This window comes from Drosophila virilis, chromosome 3 (genome assembly GCF_030788295.1).
Source record: "Drosophila virilis strain 15010-1051.87 chromosome 3, Dvir_AGI_RSII-ME, whole genome shotgun sequence".
NCBI classification, from domain to species: Eukaryota; Metazoa; Arthropoda; class Insecta; order Diptera; family Drosophilidae; genus Drosophila; species Drosophila virilis.
The window spans coordinates 17,604,508-17,630,866 of NC_091545.1; the positions used below are offsets into that span (position 1 = coordinate 17,604,508).

Below are 26,359 nucleotides of genomic sequence, written 5' to 3' on the forward strand. Positions count from 1 at the left end.
AGTGCGAGTGCAGAAATGACGTCATTCGCACAATGCCACGCCCACACTATTCGCTATCGCCCAGCAAATGTTGGCACGGTAATTGTGTGCACTGCAGCACGCTTCGGTTGGCAATATTGTTATGACCAAAAACCAGGTCACAAAGGACTTTTCAACTACAACCCGCCCACACCCGCAAAACCCTAACCACGCTGCCAACCACCTCTTTTCTTCTGACTGTTGTTATTCGTTTTTCTTGGCCTCAGCTTTCAGCGCGAACGCGCGCGCATATTTTATTTGATTTATTTCCAAAAAAAAAAAAAAGGAAGACGCATAATTTCAGTGAATTTACCTACTTTAAGAATTCGCGCTTCAGAATCCTTTTGAATTCTTTTTTATTCCCTTTTCTTTTTTTTTGTTCTTTTTGGGCAGCTAAAGCCGCAACTGCAACAGCTGCCAGCTGAAGATTTCTCAGCTCTTTCGCTATTTTGCATTTAATATTTATGCCGCATATCTCTGGCTCTCGCTCACTTTACTAACCAGCCCCCTTCTTTTGCCTTTGTGTACTTTGCAGGCATGCATCAAACTCGAAGCGCTCAACTGCTCAACTCGTTGCGACTTGGCGACTTGGCTCAATCCCTGACCAGGCCAGGCCCGGCCATGGGCTGTTGAATAATTGATGCAGTTTTGGTAAGTGCATTTTGAAAGAGTTTCTGTTCTTTAGGTCTTTAGTTCTTTAGTTTCGCAGTTGTAGCCTCAAATCGCTGGGCATTTCATTTAAATGCATGCCAGGATCTCTCTCCCGCTGAGCCAGAGCCTGACAAATGAAGTGTTCGACTCTGGGGCGTGGCAGAATCCTCATGCATAAACCAATACGCGCTGCTTGGCTGGCGGCAGCATTTACGCGCCGGATGCGGAAATTGTACAACAACAATGGACAGCAAAATAGCATCGAGGCCAACGAAAAAATGGCGTTAACAGCACCTTCACAAAGCCACTGACACACACACACACACATTCGCACAAACAAGCATACACGCATACATACAAATGGGAGACAAGAACGCGCATTGCCACACATATTGTCCACTATTTTCACACATTTGTATGGCCATTTCAGAGAAGGACGCGCGGTTGGGGGCTGTAAAGCGAAGATTGGTGTCCATTATTTTGGGTCAACCTACGGCCATCTCTTTCTCCAGCGCCTCGTGGCTATTGCTATTTCGTTTCGCACTGTTTGTCGTTGGCATCATCGGCTTAGCCATTAGGTTTGCAACCCAAAATGTTCATGATTATGCAAATGGTTATGCGAGTATATTGAAAATTGAACTCTATATCTTGCTACACAGAACACAAGCAATTCGGACAGGAGTCCTTTGAAGTAGGCTGCAAATCAGCCCAGACTTTGCATTTTTTGCTAACCATAAACCGAACTCTTCAACAGATTAGTTGGATAGTATTTTTTTCAAAAACTTCCTTTTTTTTTTTATTTAACTAAGCATAATATGTAAATATTTAGTGTCCATTAAGAACTGAAGGAAATTTGACAAACCAAGACTCGAACTTACGTCTGGGTTCACAGAGCCTTGGCTTTGGATAAATTCATAAAATTGTTACGTATACGCAATGTGTTTCAATGTGCATATTGTTCAAGGATCCATTCTCTTCTTCTTCTTTGTCCTTCATTAAGTTTGTTAGTGTATTAGAAGTTCGTGAAGTAAACTTTAGCTGTACGTTGTTTATGTATGCATTTGCTAGCTTTATCTTAATGCTGTCTAGATACAAAATTTTCGTCGCTGTTGCCGTTCCGCATTGGTCAGGGCTCTGAGCTCTGTTGTTGTACAAGCTTATTGCTGTTGTTGTCGTAGTTGCTTATCCTTATCCACAACATTGTCGTCTTTCGTTGTTGCTGTTGCTGTTGTTGTTGTTATTGTTGTTGTGGTTGTTGTTGTTGTGGTTGTCATCGTCTTTGCCTTTCGCCTTTGCCATTGCCATTGCGCTGCCTTTCCGCTCGTCGTTTGTTTTGTCATTCAATTCAATGAGGCTAATGTCCGTTGAGTTTTGCACCGCACCTACAGCTGGAGATATAGCCAGTTCAGCTCGTTGTTGTTGCTCTTCGTGTTGTGGTTGTTGTTGTTATTGCCCTGTCTGGTCTGCTCCGGTCTGGCTGTGCTCTTGTGCGTCCATTGCTTCCCATGTTGCTGTTGAAGTGCCATTAAGTTTAGTTGTCACTTAGCCTCTTTGCTTTTATATGCCCGCTGCCGTCTGCTGTCTGTTGTCCGTTGTCAGGCTGCGCGGCGCGTTGTTGTTATCCTTTTGGCTTGAACGTCTTAAGCGACTAATACCATGCCCATAAAAATGTCCAACTAATGCTTTAAAGTGTGCCAGCCAATGACAAGCCCCAAGTCAAGTCAATGCGACTTCAGCCAAGGCAAGACAAGACCAGACCAGACGAGACGAGACGAGATGAGATGAGTCCAGTTTAGCTCAGGCTAAGGCTGAGTCTAAGTCTGAGTCCAAGTAGCTGCCTATTTCTGTTATCGCAACGTTTTGGTTTTTTATCGATCGTTTTGTGTGTCGTTGTTGTTGTTTGTCTTTGGCCTCTTTGATTTTCAGCTTTAAGCGTCGCAAATTTAACTCGTTTTTCTTTATTTGGATTGTTTTTTTCGCTTTTCGGCCAGTTTGAAATTGCGTGTTAATTTTCACACTAATACACAGCTACAGATACGGTCGTATATTCTGTTTGTGTTTTGCGGTTTTTATTTAAGCCTGCCCCCGCAAACTCCAGCTAGTTGTGTGAATCTCTTTTTGTCATGTTCGGTACGGCACTTGTTTAAATATTTGCATTTTTATTGTGGAGCAGAACACGTTGCGCCTTTTGGTTCATTAGCAGACACTCGCACTGCTGGGCCTGGTTAACCGAAATCCGATGGGTTCATAGTATATAGAACAAGCTGAATATATGGTAGCTGTGCTAATTGTGCCAAAGTTTCGTCCAAATGAAGTACATGCCATTCAATTAACTTTGCCAGAGCTGCCGGAAAATGAAACTTGCAGCCAAAATGCAAAAATGTTTGTAAACTTTTCGATCGACTTGCCGTTCTGTTCTGTTCTGTTTTTCCCGATGAACTTCCATTATGCAGCATATATTTCGGCAATCATGTTAACAAGCCGCGCCAATTTGTGTTTTGTTGCCTTCACCAAACCAGTAAAGAGAAGAAAAGAAGGGGCACAAAAAAAAAAAAAATGCAAATAAAAATAACATAAAAATGTTTACTTAAAAAAACATGTCAAAAATTTGCAAGCAGCAACTGAAACACTTTACACTTTAATGGACAGCTCGAAGGGGTGGCGCTGGCCCGGAAAATGCATTAAAAATGCAGATACAGCCGCTGGCACGAGGCAGCTCGCCACAGTCATGTGCAAATTTCAACTTGTCAATTTATGATTATGGCACCCCATGAACCGAAGCAAAATGTAAATTATACGCCACCGACGAAATGAAACTCAAGCGAATAACAAGTGAAATTGCTGCTAAGCCTGTGTGTCCGGGTGTGTGTGTGTGTCTGTCTGTGTGTGTGTGTGTGTGTGTGCTTCAGTGTGCGCGCTGCCAATTTTAAATTTAGTTTTTATTGTAGTTGCTTGTGGTAGTTGGCAGAATGACTTCTTACCAGCTTTTCCTACCTGTCTGCCAGCCTGTCTGCTCCTTAACCCCGCCAGGTCTTGCTTCCCGACTAGCTTGTTACATTTAACGCTTCTTAACGCCGAATTGACTACACACACACACCCACTCCGTTGTTTGGCTGTTATGTAAATGAGAATGAGTCGCATGCCGCTCGTCGCTCCTTCATAATGTTGCTCAATCGACGGCCGCTGCGGCGCAGGTGCATTGAAATAGTTACTTAGTACGTTACGTATACGACATGCTGTACACACAGAAATCACATGTACTTTGGCTGGCATGCAATTCAATGTCAGAACAGAGCTGACAAGTTTGGTTAGAAAACTGTCAATTGGTTGCAAGTTTAGTCGTTTCTTCCTTACACAATGTAGCATAGAGCAAATGAATTCCCTTACTGGCCACCCACAACAATTTGTATTTTATTTGATGTCAATTTTAATTAAAAACATATTACAGCTTTGTCTTGCCAGAGTTGGGTGTAGGACAAAGCAAACCCTAATTTTAGTTAATAATATTGTAATAGTATTAAATGTCAAATATATTTTGGCTCATCATCGAGAATTTACTGTAGCAACAGTCTTGTTGTTTAGCCTGTCCTCTTCTCTAAAGAGCTATATACACAAAATTAAATTTAAAAAAATGGTTCAATCTAATAATATCTGCTCGATGACTACTTACGAGTGTGCTTGAAAATCGAAAATTATGTATTGAAAATTCGTTTAGAATGAGTCTCATTATTTTCATAAGGCCCCTTAAAACAGTTTGGTTCGATTTTACGCCCACAGTTAACAATGTTTCGGCTTTCAATTTTATAGCATAGCTATCTTAAATTCCATTTCAGAGTACACTCACAATCTGCTAAACCTCCAAAACAATGAAAATCGAGTTGCTAGTTGTTATGGCTGTGCTGTTGGGCGGCGGAAATGTAAATGAATCTGATTGTGAGCTTCTACGGGCAAAGCACACACATATACATACTCACCTGTGTGTGGTTGTGTGTGAGGCATAAAATTTGATTGTGATTGAAAAGTGTAGCCTACTTTCGGGCGGGCGCATATAAAATGCATGTAATCAAGCGAAATGGCAATGTACTGCAATCGAGGGGCAACGGGCCGAACCGGGCCGGGCCGGGCCGGGCCAATAGGGCCACAATGCATTTGCACGTTACCACCTGAGGCCCTAGCTGATTGCCACGCCCCTACGCCCCCATGCCACTGGCCCCAGCGCAATAATTGAAATTTGATTTGATTAGTTTGGATTTCAACTTTATGCGGGTTCCAGTTGCATTTTACTGCTATCAGCGTGTGTGTTTCGGTTTGTGTGTGTGTGTGTGTGTGTGTGTGTGTGTGTTTTGCAGAATTAAAATGATATATTAATTTCTGTTTTGCGTGCCTGATTACAACGCCTTCACCAAATCCCTTTATAATTGAGTCGCTCGTGAAGTGTGCAGAATTTCTCTGACCATATTGTTTTTCTTAACAGTTAATGAAAATCGCAAGGACGCCGATATAATTGAACTATTTGGTTTTCATAATTGAAATTATACGCAGACAATTCAATAATAATTACCTCGAGACAAAGTCCGGCCGGCCAAAGGGAGGGATGATGGGGCACGAAAGTGTGTCCAGCGCCTTCTGTGGCAGCGCTCAGTGGCATGTACAAAATTTAATTAAGTAACTTATTGTTTTTATTTGCATTCCCCGTTGTCGCTGCTCCGCTGCTGGTCTTTGGCCAGGGGCAAGATATTCCACTGCATATTTATGTCGCCTTTGTTTCGTGTGACACAATAATTAAATAAATATTTGCACACAACAAAAGTAAATATACAAGAAATTCACGAAAAATAAAAAATAAAAATAGCATAAAAGAAAACATTTATGATATTGTCAGTACTGCAAAAAAATGCGAAAACTCTACCCTTAATGGGACCAGTGCGGGAGTGGAAATGTGAATTGATGATGGTCACCATATTGATAAACAGTAAATGGAAGATTGGTAAATGATGAAAAATGTGCTGCACTTGCCGCACCTTTTCGCGTGGCCAAGTGGAAAGTGGAAAGAGCAAAATGAAAGGAAAGGACACGAAACGAAACGAAATGAAAGGAAGCCAACGCACCAATATTGTCGGTGAATTTTCTTTTATATGAATTATGACATCCGTTGGTGAGCGCAGTTGGGGGCGCTGCCAATGGAGGCAATGTGGGCAATGAAGGTCCAAGCATTAAAATAAAGAAGAAAATTCAAAAGAGGATTGATTGTCAGAATGAAAGTAATAAATAGTTCTTCAGATTGTTTAAGCTGCTTACGAAAATCACGTTGAACAATTCTTAAATTCAACAAGCAGCAACGTTGCATTCAGATGCTAAAGACTGCACAGTATATTTAACGTTTAAATCAGCTGAAAAGATTAAATTTGGCAATAGACAATATTTACTTCAATGTACACATTTTTGCCTCATGAAATCAACTTTTATTTATATATATATATATAAGTTTCTGCAAAAAGTTTTAAACGAGTTCTGGAACTTACAGCCTAAGCTATTCCAATTGTAGCTTTTTCTTTCTTTTTCATTTAGCAACAATTTTCACATTCTTTGGTACTTTGCTTTATGGATATGCAAATTCCTAAGATGCCAAAAGCCGATACAAACACACTCTTATCTCTCTCTATTTGGCTCTTTTTTTGTGGGCTTTTGTTTTTTCTGCTGCTGTTTCGATACCCTTTCAAAAAACATTTCAGATTTAACAGACTTGTACAGCTTAAAAGCCCAAAGAAATGCTCATAAGAGCAAATGCAGCACTTACGTCAAACACTGAGAACAATTTTGGTTAAAATATCATTGCATATTAATAAAATATATTTATTTCTTGTAGCTATTAAGCTGTTTAGATTCTATGGCAGAGTCAAGGATATGGCAAATTGTGTACAAGCATTTTGTATTGATCACATAACCTTTGTTTCCATGCGATGCTAAGGGACATTAAAGTCTCGGTGCTGCTGGAGTATCCTTTTTTGCTTTACTGACAACATAATAATAAGTTTTCTCTCTTTCTGGTCTTTTTGGCATTTTTTGTTGTTGCTGTAGTTGTTGTTGTTCTTTGCATTGCGGGAAATACTTTCAAAGGGCAACCTGCATCTGCCGCTTGTTGTTGTAGTTGCTGCTGCCGTTTCTGCTGCCGTTTCTGCGGTATTGAGCGCAAAAGTTTACTGAACGCAGCAAAAAAAAAAAAAAAAATGGAAAACATATTACGCACACACTGGCGTTGGTCATAAGAACGTACATGTGTGTATGTGTCAGTGTGTGTGTGTGTGTGTGCGACTTGTACTATTTACGCCGCCTTCGCTGTCGACTCCTTTGGCGCTTTATGGCGGCGACGACGACGACGAAGGCGACGGCGACCGTTTGCAGCGTGTCCTTACACACACTTTAAATTATTTATTTTTACACTTTGCTGTTACACATTTTAAGCTGTATGTGTGAGAACATATATAAGTGCGTGTGTGTGTGTGTGTGTTTGTGTGTGTGGGCTGTGCGTGTATGCGGTGTTGTTTAATACACTTGGCAGGCTACGCTATGCAGGCATCGGCCTACGCCAACAACGACCCAACAAGACAAAGAACAGGGACCGCTCTTTATATTTGTACAGTTTTGCTCTCACTCCCTCTTTCTCACTCCCGCTCTCTCACTCTCTCTCTCTCTCTCTCTCTCTCCCTCTCTGTGTGTCTGTTCGACTCGTTTTTTCTTTTCACTATTTGCTCGGTCTGTGTCGCTCACCTTCTCGCTCTCGCTTACTCGCTCGCTGACTGGCTTTTCTTTTCAAAACTTGTAAATTATTTGCCTTTTGCCTTATTCCTCACACATACGCGCACAAATTGTCTTGAGTTTATGTGTTAAACTTTACATCTCGTGTTTGGCCGTGGAAGGACTCGACGCTCGTTCGTGCGGGCGTTCGCTGGGCGTTGTGTCCTGTTGGCCATTGTAGTATGCGGCCATGTGGGCGTCATTGTGGCTGTGGCCTGTGCGCCTGCATGGCATGTAAATGATATCGTTCCTTCTGGCCACGTCCACCACGTCCACATCTACATCCACATGTCCTTGTCGTCCTTGCTCACGTCACCAGCGGCGACGTCGCTTTTATTGCTCGCTTTTGTTGAAGCTGCCTGGTTGCCGCCGTTAAACAAATGAACAACATAAATAATTGCAAAAGCGCACACTTACACACACACACGGACACGCACAGACACACACACTCACACGCAGACATACACATAATCGCACACGTATGCAAAGTTGGGTAAATCGCTGCGTTTGCTGCATACTTAAAGGCGCTGCACGCGCCAACAAATCTGTTGAGCTTCAGCTTTGCCTGCCTTCATTTCGAAGCAAGATTAATGGGCAATGGACTAAAAGCTATTCAAAGTCAGCTGCCAATGCAAATTCCCATCTGTGGCATCCACAGCAGCAGTCCGTAGCCACACACCTAATTACTTATTTGCTGCAATCCATAAACGACGCTCGCATTATCAATGAGCACCACCTCAGCACCAACCACCGCATTCGCCACTCGAATCACTCAACTAATTGCCGCAACACGCTCAACAGGCACTAAGCCGCCTCAACAATCTGCTCATCCACCTCGAGCAGTTGCTGTTAATTTCGCTACCGCTGTTAATTGTTGTTGCAGCTGTCGTGTCTGATAACGGGCTGCACGCCTGGCCCATTTGCGCTGCGGCCCTCTAATTGTTCCTATATACATATATATACATATACAAATGTGTTTGTTTATATCTTTAAATACAAATGCGATTACATTAAGTAGCTTGTCGGCCAGCCCCGCCCACTTCCCATTAGCATTAAGTAACTCCAAATTCGAGCTAAGTCAGCAAAAAAGCACTCAACACCTTAGCATTCAGCTATTCAGCTACCAGCTACCAGCTATTCAGCTCTCAACACTCTACGCTGTTTTCGGCATTCAAATTTTATTCGTTCAGCTGTGAAAGTCAAAAGCTGACGTTTTGGGTACTTGTGCTCCATTGAAACTTTTTGGTTTCCAATATGAAACTGAACTAAAGTTGTATTTTATAGCCTTGGCCTTGCGAGGCAGTGACATTTGGAAAGGCTGTCCCACATAGTTATATAGTCATAAAGATAAATAATGTATTGACATAACTTTGGCCAAAGCAGCATGATGAAACAAATCGTTTAGATAACTCGCACGATAGCCTTAAACGTGATTGTAACTGAATGTAAATGGGTTTATTTTTAGAGATTTTGTCGGAAATTCTATTAGAACAGGTTTTCTCAATAATCAATCAGTAAGCATAGCTGTGGCATACTTCACGTTTCTACCTGTTACAATTAAATTCCAATAAATAGCGCCCACTGGAAATATTCAGAACGCATGACCGCTATAGATTTCAATGTTAACATTGTTGTAGATAATTACTTATAATATACCCATATTGCATTACTTATATTTTCACTTAAATTTGTATATTTGTGATTTACTTATTCGTGTGCAATTATTGTTAATTTTATTTGTCGATTAGCCTCGGCTTTCGTTCATTTGCTTCTATTTTCATTTCTGTTTTGTTTCTTGATTTTCGTACGGTACCTATTCCAAGATGAACAACAACAGCTCCGGTCCAGCAGGTTTTTTTTTTTTGTCGTTATTCACCGATGCACCAGCCACGCTGGTGTTTGCGTACTTTCTCACATCTTACTCTCTCTGTCTCTCTCGTTCTCCCTGTCACTCACGCGTTCTCTTTTCGCCGTTGATCTTACACACTGACGTTCAGCGTCTGCTGTTTCGATAATGTCGCCGTCCCAGTCCGATCGTGAACTTCGCTTTAGTCGGTTGTCGTGTACCGCGTGTCTCCGTCGCGTAAAAAAAAAAAAAAAGTAAAACTTGGTTGTGAGTTGGCTGTTTGATTTCTCGGTCGAAAGCCGCTTGTAGTGTATTGTTTTATGTTAGTTGTTATCAACGTGTCTAAAAGCTTTAACAGCGCCAATTTCGGGTCTCGAGTGTGCTATAAACTATAATTAAGAACGTGCGTGTGTTTTGTGCCCCCTTTACGCAGTATTCGCAGTCGCATACAACTCATTTAAATCAATACAAAATTAACGCAGTGGTTTTTTTTATCTCAATCATTTCGTTTGCTTTTGTTGCTTTTGTTTTAAAAACATAAATTAATATAAATTCATGCAAGGTTGGTTTTTATATTTCGATAACATTAATCTTTTTTCATTCCACTTCTTTTTCTCCCTGCTTCGGCTGTAGCTGCTCTCGCTTTACCTTTCCCTCACTTACCCCTTCTCCCACACTTCTGCTCCCTGTCAAGGTACATTGCCCAAGACATAAAGAGCAAAAAAAAAAAAAAAAATAACTGTACATGACATGATAAAGCAATAAAGCGAAAATTGCAACAAGTTTTTGCCGTTCTTTTCGATGTTGAGTTCGACGCAGTTTGCGCAGTTCGTTGCTTAAAACAATTCGATTTAAAATTAACTTTAAACAAAATAAAATAAACATGCGGCGCATGCAAGTGTGACATGCAACAACCTCAACTCAATTAATACGTACGACGAATTGCAAAACAAAAAAAAAACAAGTATGCGGCTTTACTCGGGAGTTACCGACTAGGCAATACCCTGGACCCACTTATATACAAAACCGAATACAGCCCGCGCTACAAGCTCGATTGCTTTAGCAATATTAAAAAATACATTTAAAAGAGGAGTAGAAATTGAAATTCTTGCAATTTTCGCCGCACACGTTTCCTAAATAACTTCTGATTTGCTTTACTAATCTTGACGAAATTTTCACCGGTAGATAGAATATTTCATATACACTTTCTGTTTTGTTCTGGCTGTTACATACATTTGAACAAATACAGTATACCCTTTTTACCCATTTGCAGGGTATTAAAAAAAGTGAAAAATGCAAATAACAAAAACTCAAGCAACAACAATAACAACAAATGATGCTGCTTACCTCTCAATAAACATTTTACATTTTTTTTGTTTTTTGTTTTTCATTCATGACTCTCAATTTATTTATTGTGATTATTTTGTTATTTATTATTATCTGTTGTTGTTGTTGCTGCTGATGGCGCCGTTTATTCACTTTTATTTATTTTTTATTGTATTTATTGAATTTTTTGTTTTTTTTTTTTGCTATATTTGCTGCATTTATTGTTACTGGCAATTTGCTGTTTATGATTTTTATGGCACTTCCACGCGACTGAACAAATTCCATAAAATTTATACGTAAATCTATTATGCAGCAATCGCAATACGTTCAACTTTACCTTTACCTTTATTTTTCACTTGTCTTTATTAAACGTTTTTTTATGGCAAGCCCTAAAAGTTCGTCAGGAAATGCATAAAACGCGAGCAGTGAACATATAAAATGAATTGATCATTTGATGCTGCTCAGAAATGTGAATTTATGAAATGAATGCAGCAGCCAGAATAAAAAGCTACCAAATCAAGTATAGGCGCTTGCAGGAGATTCCCTGTATTCAGCTTAAGTCAGCCCAAATATGCAGTCAAATACACACTTCATTCACAAGTCAAACATGACTTAGCTCGTCATACTCATGCTCATACGGGCTATTTTAAAAGGCCTGCTATTATGTTAACAATATAAGCGTAAGCAACGACCTGTCAGCTGATAACCTTTGAATGTGCTCAGATATTGCGAGGCCAATGAAAATTGTATCTTCTGTCCGCCTTGTACGTATGCATTACTCTATAACTCGCTTTAAACCCATTTGTAATATGCAATCAGTTGCAAATAGTTAAGCAGTTCCTAACGAAGGGCGTGGTATAAGCAGCCCTAATTATCGTAGTGATCAGATAAGTTGATCCTTTAGCCTAAGCATTACTCCTATCTCGCTGTCGACCAAGTGGGCTCCTAGGCGGTTGAGCGCTGAGAGTTATAAAGTGAATCTATGAATCATGCTGCTTGCAAACAGTTTCTTTTATGGGAATTTGCCTATCGAAAATCGCTTTAAATTGAAGAAGGGTATTAAAAGAGCTTTGAAGCAAGGAGCAAACGATGTTACAGTCGTGATTCACTTAATTTGGATGCGTATTAAACTTGACGCAGTTCGTTCTGTATATAATTTATAATTATTTGCAAAATGAATCAATTCCATTGTGAAATATACTTAAAATGTGATATGGAAATTATATTCGTATATAATATAATATTCGGATAAGGAATATTTATTATTTGCGAACTATAACGAGTAGTATAGCCTCAAGTAACGAGATATGAACCTTGCTTACACATTATGGAAGCTACCTATTTATATCTAACACAAAGTAATCAACTAGCTTTTAATATATGCAATTCGCAATTAATATATTTAAATGATACACGTATCATTGGAGCTGTTCATGAAAAGTGGTTAGACACAATTCGGAAATTTCCATTCGATAACTTTGCCACTTGTCACGCAATTTGAGACACATCAGTCAGGTTTCTCGTCAGTCGAGGTAACCCTGCTCAAAGTTCAAGACCCACCAGAACCAACACCACATTAACCAAATTCCTAATTTATAGCCAACCATCATATTTCCTTACCTGCAAAGCCAGACCAGGATCAAAACTTTAAGCCGGAGTGTAACTGAACCCCAACACGAGGGTGAATGCCTCTGCCGCCTGCGTTGGCCACCAAAAGTCAAATTAAATATCTATTTTTGGGCTACATGTACAAAAATGAACGTTGCGTGGTTGGTTTGGTGCGGAGCGGGTGGAGTGGCTGGAGTCGAGGGGTTCAGGTTGTTGGCGCTGCTTTTGTTAATTATCCTCCATGAACTTGATAGTTTTCATCAAAAGGTAACGAGCGCTGTTGATGAAAATTCAAATGAATACGAATATGCAAATGTGAAAATGAGAAAATTTCTACCAATATATGAGTATTAATTAGTGAGTGAGTGTGTGTGTGTGGGGGGTGTGTGCCTGCTTGATGCCGTGGGTTTAATTGTTGTTGTTTGCATTTCAGTCGTAATGCCGCAAATTAGTAAAGTTGCCAGCGTTTTGGTATCCCTTGTCTATCAATTTGTGTTGCCGCTGCTCAGGTTTACAGTTTATGTAGTTGCCAATTAACACCCGGAACTCGTAACTGAACTATGATGGGGAAAATACAAAATGGAAATGAATTGTGAAATAACACAAATAGCTGAGTGCCTATACGGCTGCAGTTTTTGCGGCAGCTGGCAAAAATGGTGCTGCAAATTGAATCAGCGGCTGCAATAACAGACAACGCAACATTGGAGCTGATGCAGCATGCAGCGGGCCATTGTCAGAGTGAGTGACGCTTTTGCACCCGCCGACCCCTGTGGTGGTAAATAACCTGATGCCTGGGACTTGGCTCTGGAGCTGGCTAATGATGCGCATGATGTGCGCCATTGTCACCGTCATCATCTCGCCGGCTTGTGCAAGTGGCAGCAGCAGCTGCAACGTCAACTTCGTCTTCATCAGCAGCATTCGCAGCAGCCCTGCGCTGACTAGTTGTTTCGCATGCAACATGGCAAGTTGGCAGGTTGGACGGCCTCCAACAGTGCGCTACACTGCATGAAATTAATATTAATCGCGGCAATGCATTTAAGCCGCATTTAGCCGATTTGCCAGCGTCAACCCGCCGCTTTTTCATTTTGCTGCCTTTGTGCGCCTTTTGTTTATTCTGTGATTTTTATTTATTGTTTTGCGGTCGCGCGGTTATTAAAATGCCGCTGGCAATTTGTAATCATTAGACCCGGTTGTGGGTGGTTACAGCGAGGCACCCTGTGCCACTTGCCATGCACCCTGTGCCAGTGGCTGGCAAAAGTCGGTGACATTTAAGCCAACTAAATATCCATGCAGTTATGCAAATCGCACAAACACAGACAAGGAGTTACTGCCATTTGCACGTCCACCGGCTTCTGCTCCTTCAGCTGGCTCTTTTAACCATCGTCTCGTCATCATCGTTTTCGTGTTCTTGTTGTTGCAGTTGTCGTGGTAAAATTTAAGTGGCCACTTGACTAAATTAATATGACACTGCTGCAAGTGCTCGGCACTTGTCTATGCCTGCCCCCACTCATCGCCTTCTGCACTCTACGGATTTTCTATCTGCCACCACACTTTATCGTCTTTTGGCCAACAATATGAATAATTATGACGTCAAACTGTCGGTTGATTTGCATGCTCAACTCTTGTCACACTCTTTGGCTTACAGTTGCCAAAGGCCAGTCAATAGGTAAAAATTGCACACTTTTCAGGCATTTATTTTTGGGCAATTGCAACAAAAGTGACAAATATAAAATATTTTAACACAGTGCATCACGGAATCCTTGATCAGAATTTATTGAATTTCTGTGTGTGTGTGTGTGTGTATTTTTGGAATTTATTTAAAAGACTGAACATGCAACAAATGAAGTAATCAATTTGATTATTTTCTGCTATTCAATTGACTTAAAATTACAAAGTGTAGTCCTAAGCCATTTCCGAAAACTATCAGGTAACTGAGTGAGTGTAAAATTCTACACTAAAATGGTTATTGACATGACAAATAATAATAAAAAAGTACTATGGAAAGGTAATAAATTTGAAAAGCATTCAATGAACACATTGATTACACTTGTCGGATCTACGAAAGATAGAAAATTGTTTTAACTCGCATGCGGCATACTTGAGAATATGTTCAAATCATAATCTCAAGAGTTTCTCGAAAGCAATCAATAAACACCTCATATAGTCAAGTTGTGTGCATATTCATATGATTGTAACTGGTAGAACAAGTTATCGCCGGTCTCATTAGGCACGTATATTTTTAATCAGTAACAACAGCTGATTCTATCCAGCCGAGACTGTCTGTCTATAGATTCTCGTATGGCACTGTATTACTGTATTCACGTTTTATATGTAGTATATGTTCCCCTATTACTGAACCATTTTTACGTTTTACTTTGAACATTTCATTGAGCTTGTATTTATGGAATGAAGCTCAAATCTGTGTACAGGGCATTTCACTGTCGGGCAGACTAGAAGAGTCACTCATTTTGTACAATTCCTTGAATTCTACTGAATTACTTTATATATATATTTGTTATATTTCTTCAAATTAATCCCATTACACAATCTATGTGAATCATGACACAAGCTACCATATTTCATTTCCCAATGGCTGCTAGTTAACGCTCACGCTGGCAGCTCTGTTGGCAGGCCCATAAGCGAGGATGTCACTACCGAGTAAAAATCCAAACTGTTTGCAGGTTGTCGTCCGTTGGTTTTTTTTTTTTTTTTGTTTTTTTTTTATTATTTTTTTCTCTTTTTTGCTGCAGCACATGTCACACTTGGCTCGCAGTTTGTGGCCAGGCCAGGGCTATGAAAATAACCATAAGGCAATTGCCCAGGCGGCTTGCAGCCTTCGTGTCAGCCTCTTCGTCCCACCTCCGCTACCCTTTTCTGTTATGTGCAGATCCCCAGGCTCCAAGCCCAGTGTTTGTGGCACTCATAAGCCTTGAATGCTAAATGTCAAAGTTACTCCTTGGCGTAACATTCGACACATTGGGGCGTTGAGGTGTGCCTACGTGTGTGCATGTGCTCGTAATGGCTGCCTGACTGGCTACCAACTGCCTCCTGCCAGCCTCCTGCCAGCCGCTCACTGATTTCTGCCTCATCATCCCGTCAGCCTGCCTGGTTGCTTTTGGATTACATTACACTAAGTTCTGTGCAAACACAGTTGGCGCAGTTCATTAACATGTTACATGGACATGGAGACCCTGAGCTATAGCAGTGCCAGGATTCGGAGTTGGAGTCGGAGTCAGAGTCGGGTTTAGTTTAGTTCAGAGCGACTTCGCTCTACTTTGGACGAGACTCTTTGGGGCTTGTGTTTGTTTGTGCAAATGTATGCGTAAGCACAATATTCATGTATGTATGTAAGACTCTCAATGCCTGTGTGTGCGTGAGTGTGTGTGCGGGAGTGTGTGTGAGTGTGTTTGTGTGCGTATGTGGGATTGGGTTGTGTGCTTTATGCCGTTTTCTACACGCCCAACGCCTAAATCGCTCGACGTTGATGCGGAAGTGTTGCCTGGGCGCCCACTTCAAACAACTAGAGCGACTCAAAGCTCAAAGCTTCAGATATGGCTACCATATGAATATAAAAATGAATGTATATGAATACTTAGCTGTTTAAGAGTGTGTGAGTATGTCTGTGAGTTTGTGTGCGGTTATGTTTGGGCCTAAGCTGCGTATTAAATGTAAAGTATAAATAATTAACAGCATACTAAGACACCGAAATGAGGCTGTTGAACAAAAGGAGCCTGCGGTTAGCAGCCCTTGTTACAATTGGCGCCCAATGTGGAACAGTCCTCTCTAATTAGGCGCGCTTTAAGTGCAGTCGTGTGGCTAATCAGAGGGGACACGGAAAATGGATTGGGGGCTGTGGATAGAGTGAAACCAATCTGCACAATGCTCCAGTTAATTTACAGTTTTAATGCGTTTTCGACTTGTTGTTGGTGCACCAAAGTGGTTTCGGCCGAAATCAAGCTAAGCAGATATACACACACATACACATAGTACTAACAGCAAAGCAAACAAACAAGCAAATAAGCAAAAACATAGAGACGGACGGGCAGACAGATAGGCAATGGCAACAAGCGGAGGCTAATTCATTTGTTGGCTTCCGTGCACAAAACCAGCAGCCGTTGCATACTTTGCGGCGCAAACAAAACCAAGGCACCAGAGGCAGCCACAGCCAAAGCCACAGCCACTGCCACAATCGTAGTTGCAGTTGCAGTCGCAGTCGCAGTTGAAGGCAGCATCCAATTCGACCCCCTCCCCTCCCCTCTTCTGTGGCAGTTGCAGTACTCGTACGTGGAGCCGTACACGTCAATGAGTCCCAAAACAAAAACCAAAAAACTGCATATATAGACATATATGGTAGTCGCAGGCATTCCCATGCGAGCTCTACTCGGACTATTTGGCCTGGCTGAGCCTGGCCAGAGGCAGGCGGAGTCTGGCCGTAAAACTCAGAGCAATTCGTTTTAATGAATCCATCCACATGCAGACATGGCCGACCGCCCAGGCCAACCAGGCAGCTCGTCAGAGCAACTGATTGTATCAACTTCCTAAGTGGATTTTGCAGTCCAACTGGCATTACGCCTCTTGGCCGCAGGTAATTTCGTATGAATGAAAAGCAAAAGTCTGCACGGGCCACATCACAGGCACTCGCCCACCCCTTTCAACCCTCCTCTCTATTCATCTCTCCCTTTCTGTCAGCATTGTTGCAGCTGAGGCCAGCTTGTTGTTACTTATTCATGGCATTGCCTATGCATATGAGCAACTTTCAGCTCTGATTCTCTGTCATTTTATGTATTTGCCTTTTGGTCGCGAGCTGCTGCTAGCCCTGGTTCTGACGTTGTCTTTCAATAAACATTCATTCACACTGTCAGTTGAAGCCAGCAGAGACCCACCTAATCCGCCATCCTCAGCTGCCTCAGTTTCGATTCCCAGGACCTGCCAGTTATGATTTTTGTTTAGCTGCCGAATGTTGCTGCAACTTTGCTGGCTTTCTTTGCAGTTTCTGTTCAAACCGAAATACCAACCCCACCCCACCCCAAGCACATTCCCCTGTCTACCGTTGCACTCGCTGCGGCTTTTCACACTCATGAATTTTTAAGCGGCATTTTGCAGTTTTCAGTCACTAACACCGAGTTCCGGGCCAAGACTGCGACGTTGCATTTCTCGTTGCATTTTCAGCAAGTCGAAATAGTTTCTTATGCAATTTTTATGATTGGATTTGGGAGTTGCATAACCAAGTGGCACTAAAAACAGGATTCGAGCTGCATTCCCAATGAGAAGCTCCAAGATATTTGACAGCCACAAATCGTGTTGGTACGGGCGATAAGGATGAAAGTTATTGCCATTATAGATTGCATCACATACAGAGCTAGTAAATAAACTTGATAAGCAAATTCTACATTTGCATACGCTTTACAAAAAATACATACCTGGTTACCGATAGTGCCGTATTCTCGATTGCAACATTTGAATTAGTTTTTATATGCGGTTGGCGGTAAAACTTATTCTTTGGAAATAACCAACCGCAGCTTAACAAAGCCAACAGACAACTTTAAAAAAGGGATTTGCACAAAAACTGCATTTCAATTAGTTATTGCGAAATAAAGTTGCCCGGCCATGGCGCATATGAAATTAGTTGTAATGAATATAACTTGCCCCACCTTTACCCAACAGCTGCCCAGCTGAAAGTGTTGTTCAGCAGCCGCTGCTGCTGTTCGTGTCTGGCTAATGGAAGCTGGCTATTAGTTCATAAATTACGTAAACCTTTTGCTGCAGTGTTCTTTCTTCTTCATCTTTTTCTATTTTTTTCTTTATTTTTAATTTAAAAACGCATTTAGTGTGAGCGCATTTCACTTAGTTTTTTATGTATTACGTTAAACAGCTTTAGACACTCAACTGGGCTGGGGTTTTTATATGCGAACATTCCAGCTCTCTCTCTAACTACTTGTCTCTCTCTTTTCCTCTCGTTGCAGCTCTCTGGTGCACAGCAACTACAACAGCAACAGCAACGGCAACGGCAACGACAAACGGCAAAACTAATTTATGGCATTAAAAATGCATATTTTCTAGCAGTGCGTTGCCAGTTTTTATCATTTGCCAAGTGCGAAAGGCGTGCGCCAAGGCAGCAGCCGCTTTCAGTTGCGGCGCCCGAAAGTGTGCACCGCTTTCCGGTACTGGCTGTGTGCGCGTGTGTGTGCGTGTGTGTGCGAGTGTGTGCGAGTGTGTCTCCGTGCTGCGCTCTGACTCTGTGTGTATGTGTTAGTGTTAGTGTGTGTGCATGCGTTTATGCGATCTACGAGCAGCTCATGCAGCTAAAATTGAATTCGACTGGCACAAAGCAGCATTAGAGCAACTGAGCCTGAAAATTTCCTCTCAATCTACACCCCGCGCCCGCTGCTTAAACAGCATCTTCCCTATCGTCTGCATCGTCGGCAGCAGCAGCACCAGCAGCAGCAGCAGCCTCGCATGATAATTCACTGCTTTGGCCCTGGACTGGCAACGAAATGGCTTTCCTATGTGCAACGGTAAGTACATATAACTCCTGTTAAATAAATACAATATTTTTAACCAAAGTCAAAAGCTATTGCTACATGTGCGGTTGATTGCCTTTTGGATTAGGTTCAAACGAACTCAATGTGACTATATAATATAGCTTTATCGGTCTTGTACCGTAACCAAGTGTTCTACTAATATAAATAAGTTAAATATTCATTAATTTATGCCATTTAATAGAAGGTAATATACATAAGTCCACCTGAATGGGTTGTCAGGTTTTTTTGATGTGATATGCAATGCAATTGCGAAAACGCATATTTACATTATACGATGTGCTTATGGCCATAATCAAGCCAAGTTGTGTACTTTCTTGTTGCTTTTGATCGTTAAACGTGTCGTATGCGTGATGTACATATTACGCTTTAAACACACTTTCGCCACCGGCGGCAACCTCGACGGGCACTCAAGTAATTTTAATAATGTGCAAAATGTCCGCTCGTTCTGGTTAAAGTACCAGATGAAGCGTTAAAGCGATAGCCTCGACCATTTTTTTGTGATATGAGTGTGTACAAGTCCTGCCGGCGATTGCAGCTGCAGTGTTGACCACGTTCTGGTGAAAGCATAATATTAATCATACGCCGCATGTGCAGCAACTTAATGAATGTGATTTTTAAAATACGTATATATATATATAGACAGAGAAACAGAGAGAGAGAGAGAGAGAGAAACGTATGTTGACAAATAAACAGCGCTGATAATACGTGTAAACTTTGCCCGAAAAAAGAAAACAATAATAACAACCCATAGGACAGCAGTGGCAAATGTGCAAGTGTGAGTCTGTGTGTATAAACAGCTGTCTGCACTGCCAATACGTGGCTTGCGGATAGACTGACTGAAAGGACAGCAACAAGAAATTGCCTGCTCGACCAGTACCAGGACTATTTCCAGTGCCAGAACCAGTGCCAGAGCCTCTACCAGAACCAATAGAATGACAATGACGGCGTCGATGTCGAAAACCAATTCACTTTTGCCAGCAGCAGGCACGCAAGCCTTCATCTTCAGTGCTATACAGTGTGGCCAGTCTCTCCATGTGTGTGTGTGTGTGTGTGTGTGTGTGTGTGTGTGTGGGTGTGTGTGTGGATGTGTGTGTGTTTCCATCTGTTTTGATGCTGATTGTCAAGTGTCGCCGACAGACACGTGCTTACATTGCAGACTGCTCTTGGTCCCCCATTCTGGCACCCACTTTTGCAATCCACGTTTGAGCTGCCAACAGTATTAAATTTATACGGCATGCGTTTTCAGTGGCTTAAGCCAAGGCAATAATATAGGATTTTGCGGTTTGGTATGGCATATGGCCGCAACAACAATGGCACATTCAAGTGCATTTGAGCGGCAATCATTTTTGTGGTTAACAAATACAAAAGCCTATTAATGAACATACACACAACAACAACAACAACAACAAGTTGAAGAAGAAGAATAGGGCACACAATAACTAATAGAGCTGTGGTTGCATTCTGTGTAGGTGTGCAAGTGTGCAGGTGTCCAGGTGTGCAGGTGTGCGAAAGCGATTGTGCACTTGTCTGTGTGCGGCTTTTGTTTCATTTAATCAACGATATTTAGCTGACAAGCGCTCAAGGCAAAAGCGCTTTCTTGCAATTGATTACCCAAAAACAAAATTCAAATTGAATAGAATGCAGCAAATGCAAATGTGTTCCCAGGACAATACAAGCTGTGAACTATAACTAACTTAGAACCTCAACTTTTCATTGTACGTGACGTGTGCGTGTGCGTGTGTGTGCGTGTGAGCGAGAGTGGGGCGTTATTTAATTGAATTTTAAATTATTCTTATCTCAAAAAATGGTTAGTTGCGCTCATGAATAAATCAGTTTTCAATTTTACTTGCTAATTTGATTGGAGATTGCCAGCGAGAGAAACGACGCGTTAGATAGAGATAGTTAGAGAGAGGGCGCACGTAAAATTAGAGAATTGTGCTCAAGTTGTTAGACAAATCAAAAATTAAGCTAATAAAATGAACTGTCTGAGACTGCAGAAGTTAAGCAATGACTTGTGCGAAAGTTAAAAAGTCTGAAAGTTATTCATGATAATTTGTAGAGTGGGTTAGCATCCAATTTATGCCAAGGCGCTGAAAACTTTCAGGAATTTCATAAACGAGTTGAAAAGCTCGAGGCAAAGACATTTACACAAAACGATACCTTGGAACTACTAGCAGCTATTTGGAAGCTTAAAAATATTGAAATATCTAAGTTCTATGCAGTTAAGCACAGACTCATGCCCAATAATATTCAATTAACACATTTGTTTTTCGTTTACTTTGGGCTATTAATGCGCATTTCTAAAATTGTTGAATGGGTAAAAAATGGTGGCAAGGTTTATGCAAATACCATGGCATATACTCAAGCGCGGGTAACACATGCACCCACTTGCATACGAAGTTGTTTATAATCGCATAAATTTAATATAAATAATGCAATAAGGCACATTGCAACGACTAAAAGTATGCAATAAAATATGCGACCAAGTCAATGCAAGCACTCTGACACATTGATTGCATAATATTCAATTATTAAAAGCTAACAGAGCGCCACGAGGGGTGCAGAAGTCGCCGCTGAGGCCACTTTTCATAACTGCCAGGCCAGAGAGCGCAAGCAGAGCACTTTTGTCAATGGCCAAACCTCAAAGTCAGATACACACACTCGCTCATAAATGACTTACTGCTCAATGCACACACACACACACACACACATACACTGGCGTACTTGCGTCATCAGCATCGTCAGATTTGAAGCTGTTTCTGCTGTGGAGGCCTTGGCATGCAGTCAAAACGCAGGGCTCCCATTTTCCACAACTATTTTTCTGTGTCAGCTAGCCAGTATGTAAGATGACATATATAGAATCAAGAGATGGAAGGGCGGGCGAAGTGATTAGAAGCAGGGAGTCCAGTCAGGCATACGAATGGGGATGCAGCTGGCCAGACTGAAGCATATCCCAGCCCATTGTATGTCTGTCATCAACTTAGTGCTGCTTCTGCTGCTGCTGCTGCTGCAGCTGTGGTGGTGCAAAGCCAAAACAAACAAAAAACTTAACCTCAGCACAAATTTAAGCAAATATTTGCATACCACATGTGGAGATTGAGGCAACTCTTCACGTCCGTTGACAGTGACTCGGTCGGAGACTTGACTTCTATTTGGCGTACATGGTCTGGCCGTCTCTTGATGCTGGGCATTGATGCAATTGAAGCCGGAAGCAGTTGCAGTGTCAGCAAAGAACTTAACCAGGTGGCGCTGCATCCTGCTACTACTCAAACTTAGCTCGCATTCACAAAGTGAAGCAGTTGAAGAAATGTTGATGCATGCATGATTTTAATCTGTTAAATGCGAAAATGCTTAAATGCCATTGCGGACTTTTCAACCGTTGGCAATGACTGCAGCTAATGACGCGCAAAATGTTTACAAATCATTTTGTCAATAACGACAACTGGCAAGGGATATACACGCCTGATCCTTCCATAATTTGCCCACATTTCTTACATTCATCGACAGGCGGCCATGAAAAGGTCATTAGTGTGCCTCTCTCACTCTGTGTGTTGGTGTGTGTGTGTGTGTGTGTGTGTGTGTGTGTGTGTGTGTGTGTGTGTGAGTGTGGCACAAATGGCCATTCAATATGCTATAGAAAACACATACACTCACACACACGCACACAGACATATGATGCTTATAGCTAAAGCCAGCAGCCATAACAGCCACATGCTTTTTTCCACAACATTAACGCAAATTGCAAATAATAAAAATTCAAAATACCGAACCGTACGGAAAGCTGCACGTGTTGCTGTTGTTGTTGTTGTTGTTGTTATTGTTCCTTGTGGTGGCATAGTGTGTGTGTTTTTGTGTGTGTGCAGGCTCAAGTGTTGGCCTGCGGAATCCATAGCAAACCACAACAAGAAGCTGACTACGGGCACATTTATCGCAGCTAGCGAGGCATTTTTTAAGCCCACCTACAACTCTTGGGTGTAAGTGTGTGTTATGCCAAAAAAAAAGTAAGGAATGCAAATTGTGCTTTATTGCGAAAGGGTATGCAGAAGCGAGTGGCATGCTTTAAGATAACAACTCATAAAAAGATTATATCTTTAAGATATTTTGCATAACACCTCTAGATATACAGAGTCATAAAATTCATTATCTTTCATATAGTATCGAATACATCTTGTATCTAGAAATATATATTTTACTAGAGTGCCACAAGTAGACAATTGTTGGTCAATGTTCCAACTGTCTTTAAACGACTTTTTGTATGCATAAGTAAACTAGTTTGTCGCAGAGTGTTTCCATTAAAATGTTTCGTCCGTAGCAGTTTCTATTTCTAGGGCATTCCAATGGCGACTTGTAATGTTTTCTTTCATTTTGTTAAGTTTTCCGTGTGCTGCTGCTCAAGCGAATCAAAATGAAATCTATTTTATGCAAAGGCACGCAACGTGCCCAAGACCCAGATGCAGATCTGGGGTCCTGTTCCTGGAACTAAGCCAAATGTAAGGAGGAGTCACATATGCGGCACCCTACTTAACTGCTTCTGTGGCTTCCAATCCTTTGCTGTGTGTGCATGTGTGTGTGTGTGTGTGTGCCTCAGTCTGTTTGCCCATCGAGGCGTTGGCGGGCTAAAAGCTTTACCTATGCAGTCATGCATGCGTGCCGTGCATGTGGCCCTGCCTCTTGGTCTTGCCGCACAATTTATGCATGTGCGAAATATGGCGCCACAACACATTTTTACCTTTGCCGCTTGCTGGCGCCTTTTGTTGGGCGTCTGTGAGTGTTGCGTTGATGGTTTATTTCGTTTGCTGGTCTCCAATATTGAAATGTTGTCGTGTAACGCTTTTTACGTCTTTGAAATCTTTTGCAGCTGGCCACAGTTATGAAATGGCGACCAATGGTGATATATCGATGATCTCGCCGCCAACGTCTTCCATTTCAAACGATCAAGATCCGTTTGGACAGTTGCCACCGCTACCACCGCCGTTGCGTTCCACCCAAGTGCTTCAGCCGTTGAGCGTATTTCCAGGTGCACAAAGAGCCAATCTCTTCAGGCCTATATGCTCACTTTGTTTGTTGTTGTTTGCCTGAGTTTATTTTGTCAGTTGCTCTTTTTTTTTTATATATATTTTATCTATAGCTTTTATTCGTCTGCACATTTATACATTAAAAAAAAAGAAAAGTATTTGATTTATCAAATATTGTATTGCCACTTGAATTCGTGTGTAGATTGGATTTTTGATTTGTTTGTTGGCATAATTGCTGCTGTATTTTATACTCGTTTATTTTGATTTCGACTCCATCACAGCAATACCTGCCATAGCATACGAGACTTCACGTTTTGGCATACGCTCCTTCACTGACACACACACACATCCGCACACACACACACACACACACACACTCACACAAACGCTTAGACACGTGAAATCAAACATACCACAACGCGTTACAGTTACACACATTTTTGTTAACTTTGTTCAGCATTTTTCAGCTGCGCCAGCCGCACTCATTCAGTCAATCAATCGAACTCCCTTCAAAAAACCAAAAAAAAAAAAAAAGTCAAACAACAGTCGTCCATTAATTAAATGTCGCTCTTTCTCTGTCCTCTATCCTCTGCTTGCTCTTTGTATTTTCAACTTTTTGACTAACTACTAAAAAAAAAATATAATTTTTTGTTAGTCCCCACTAAAATAAATAAAAAAAAAAAATACTTTTTCAAGTAGCTGTGCTCTGTTTTGATGCTACTGTGTATTTATTCGTATTTTTGTCTTTTTTTTTTTGGAAATGTTTGTTAGAAAAAAAATACATATATGAAATGTAATTCGCAGCTGCTTTGTAAACATTTTTTGAACGTTTGCCAGCCGTTACTCATTCCACTTCACTTACCTTAGTGCTGTCCCACAACTGTCAAATAAATAAAAACGAAAAAAAAAAAAAAAATATATATATAAAAAATAACAAAATGCTAACAAACTATAACAATTTTGTGCTCTCTTCCTCTATTTTAATAAACCGGACAAAACAACAAAACGAATATGATAACAAATCATGACAAATAATTTACTTTTACATTGAATAATATGCTTTTATGGGTTCATTTTAATGTAGAGTGAGTATAAAACAACCAAGTAGGAAGAACAAGAGCTTACTTTTAATGTTAACTACATTATTTAATTTTAATTATATATATTTGTTGCTAAAATATGCTGTGCAAATTTTTTGCTCACTGCTGTTGCCTTTTTTTTATACTTGTGTTTAGTTTTTTTTTTTCTGAAGAGATTTTTGTTTTCTTATTTGTACTTTGGGTCTTGAGCCAGAGTTGTGCGTAATCCTTAAGTAGTTTTGTTTCACCATAAATCCTTATGAGCCTGCTCGTTATTCTTCTTGTCGTGTATGCCTTGTTCAGTGTCCAATTTGAGCGAAGATTCTTACGATTATGTTTTTGGTGGTCGACGTAAGACTCCGCCCACAACAACGTCAACACAACTTAAGCTGACCTCGCCGCCAGTGCGCCTGCGACCCGAAGGTGCGTATCTTAGTTTTGCAATCAAATTATTTCCAGCCAAATGCTCAGCTACTCATTTCATTTGAATGCCACCCACAGACGCCTATCGAGGTGAAAATATAAACAACGGCCGTTTCTATCGTCATTCCTTCAGCTATGCCCCCAAGCGCCAGCGCCACTCGAGCCGTGATGATCGTGACCGCGAGTCTAGATTGAGATGTCATGGCGAGGATGAGGCAACACTGCGCCAATTGCTGCTCGAGTATGTAGACTGACAACAAATGAACTCTATCTGACCTGAAATGTCATGCAAATGAAATGAACACATAATGAACATGGCGTGGACTGTGCAACTGCAACAGCAACAGCAACAGCAACTGCAACTGCAATTGCAACTGCAACAGCCACAGCAACAATAATTTTTTGCATGTCCCCTCATTATGCGTCATTTAATTTACATGCCACAAACTGTCCACCATAAAGTATTAGCATTTAGCTAGACAAATAAACAGCAATTATTTTACAATATGCATATTTAATTTGTTCCACAAAGAATACTCAAAGTTTTTAATTTATACATTAAATGGCACGCACAAATAATTTAAATTTAATTTATGTATTTGGCTACTCTCGAATTGCGGGTGGTTGTTTAATTTACAAATCAGCAAACACGCGAAATTATTGTCAGTTTGTTTTGTACTTTAATTGAATGCATAAACAATGTAATTTCAACAGATTCCGATTTACAACTATTATGATATTCATAATTTTTTTTTTTTTGTTGTTTTTTGGATTTCGGCAATATTTATATGCAAATATTTAAACTCTTCTACTTTCCCCTCCACACAGATTAGCGCAAATTATGTTCATTTAAGTGTCTAGCGCGTGTCCTTAAAATGTCAATTATTCATTGAGGCCATTTGTGTTGTGTTGTTTTTGTTGCGCAACTTCCCAGAAACGAACAAAAAAACGTTAAACATAATAAATTAAAACTGCCCAAATACTATCCAACAAAATATTAATAACAGCTGCGAGCACATGCGACATTCACCAAAACTCGGGTTAAGAAATTCGCTG

The 26,359-nt window shown here is 41.0% G+C and overlaps 1 protein-coding gene across 1 annotated transcript in view; it reads left to right on the forward strand.

The window, feature by feature from the left end:
• Window positions 1-26,359, forward strand: part of Glut1 (Glucose transporter 1) — an 84,775-nt gene that overhangs the window by 38,949 nt on the left and 19,467 nt on the right. The window contains 5 exon segments of the mRNA XM_070208029.1: window positions 554-669; window positions 18,208-18,759; window positions 23,645-23,803; window positions 25,184-25,303; window positions 25,382-25,544. Of these exon segments, the coding sequence (XP_070064130.1) occupies window positions 18,750-18,759; window positions 23,645-23,803; window positions 25,184-25,303; window positions 25,382-25,544 (452 nt within the window). The 5' untranslated portion in view covers window positions 554-669; window positions 18,208-18,749.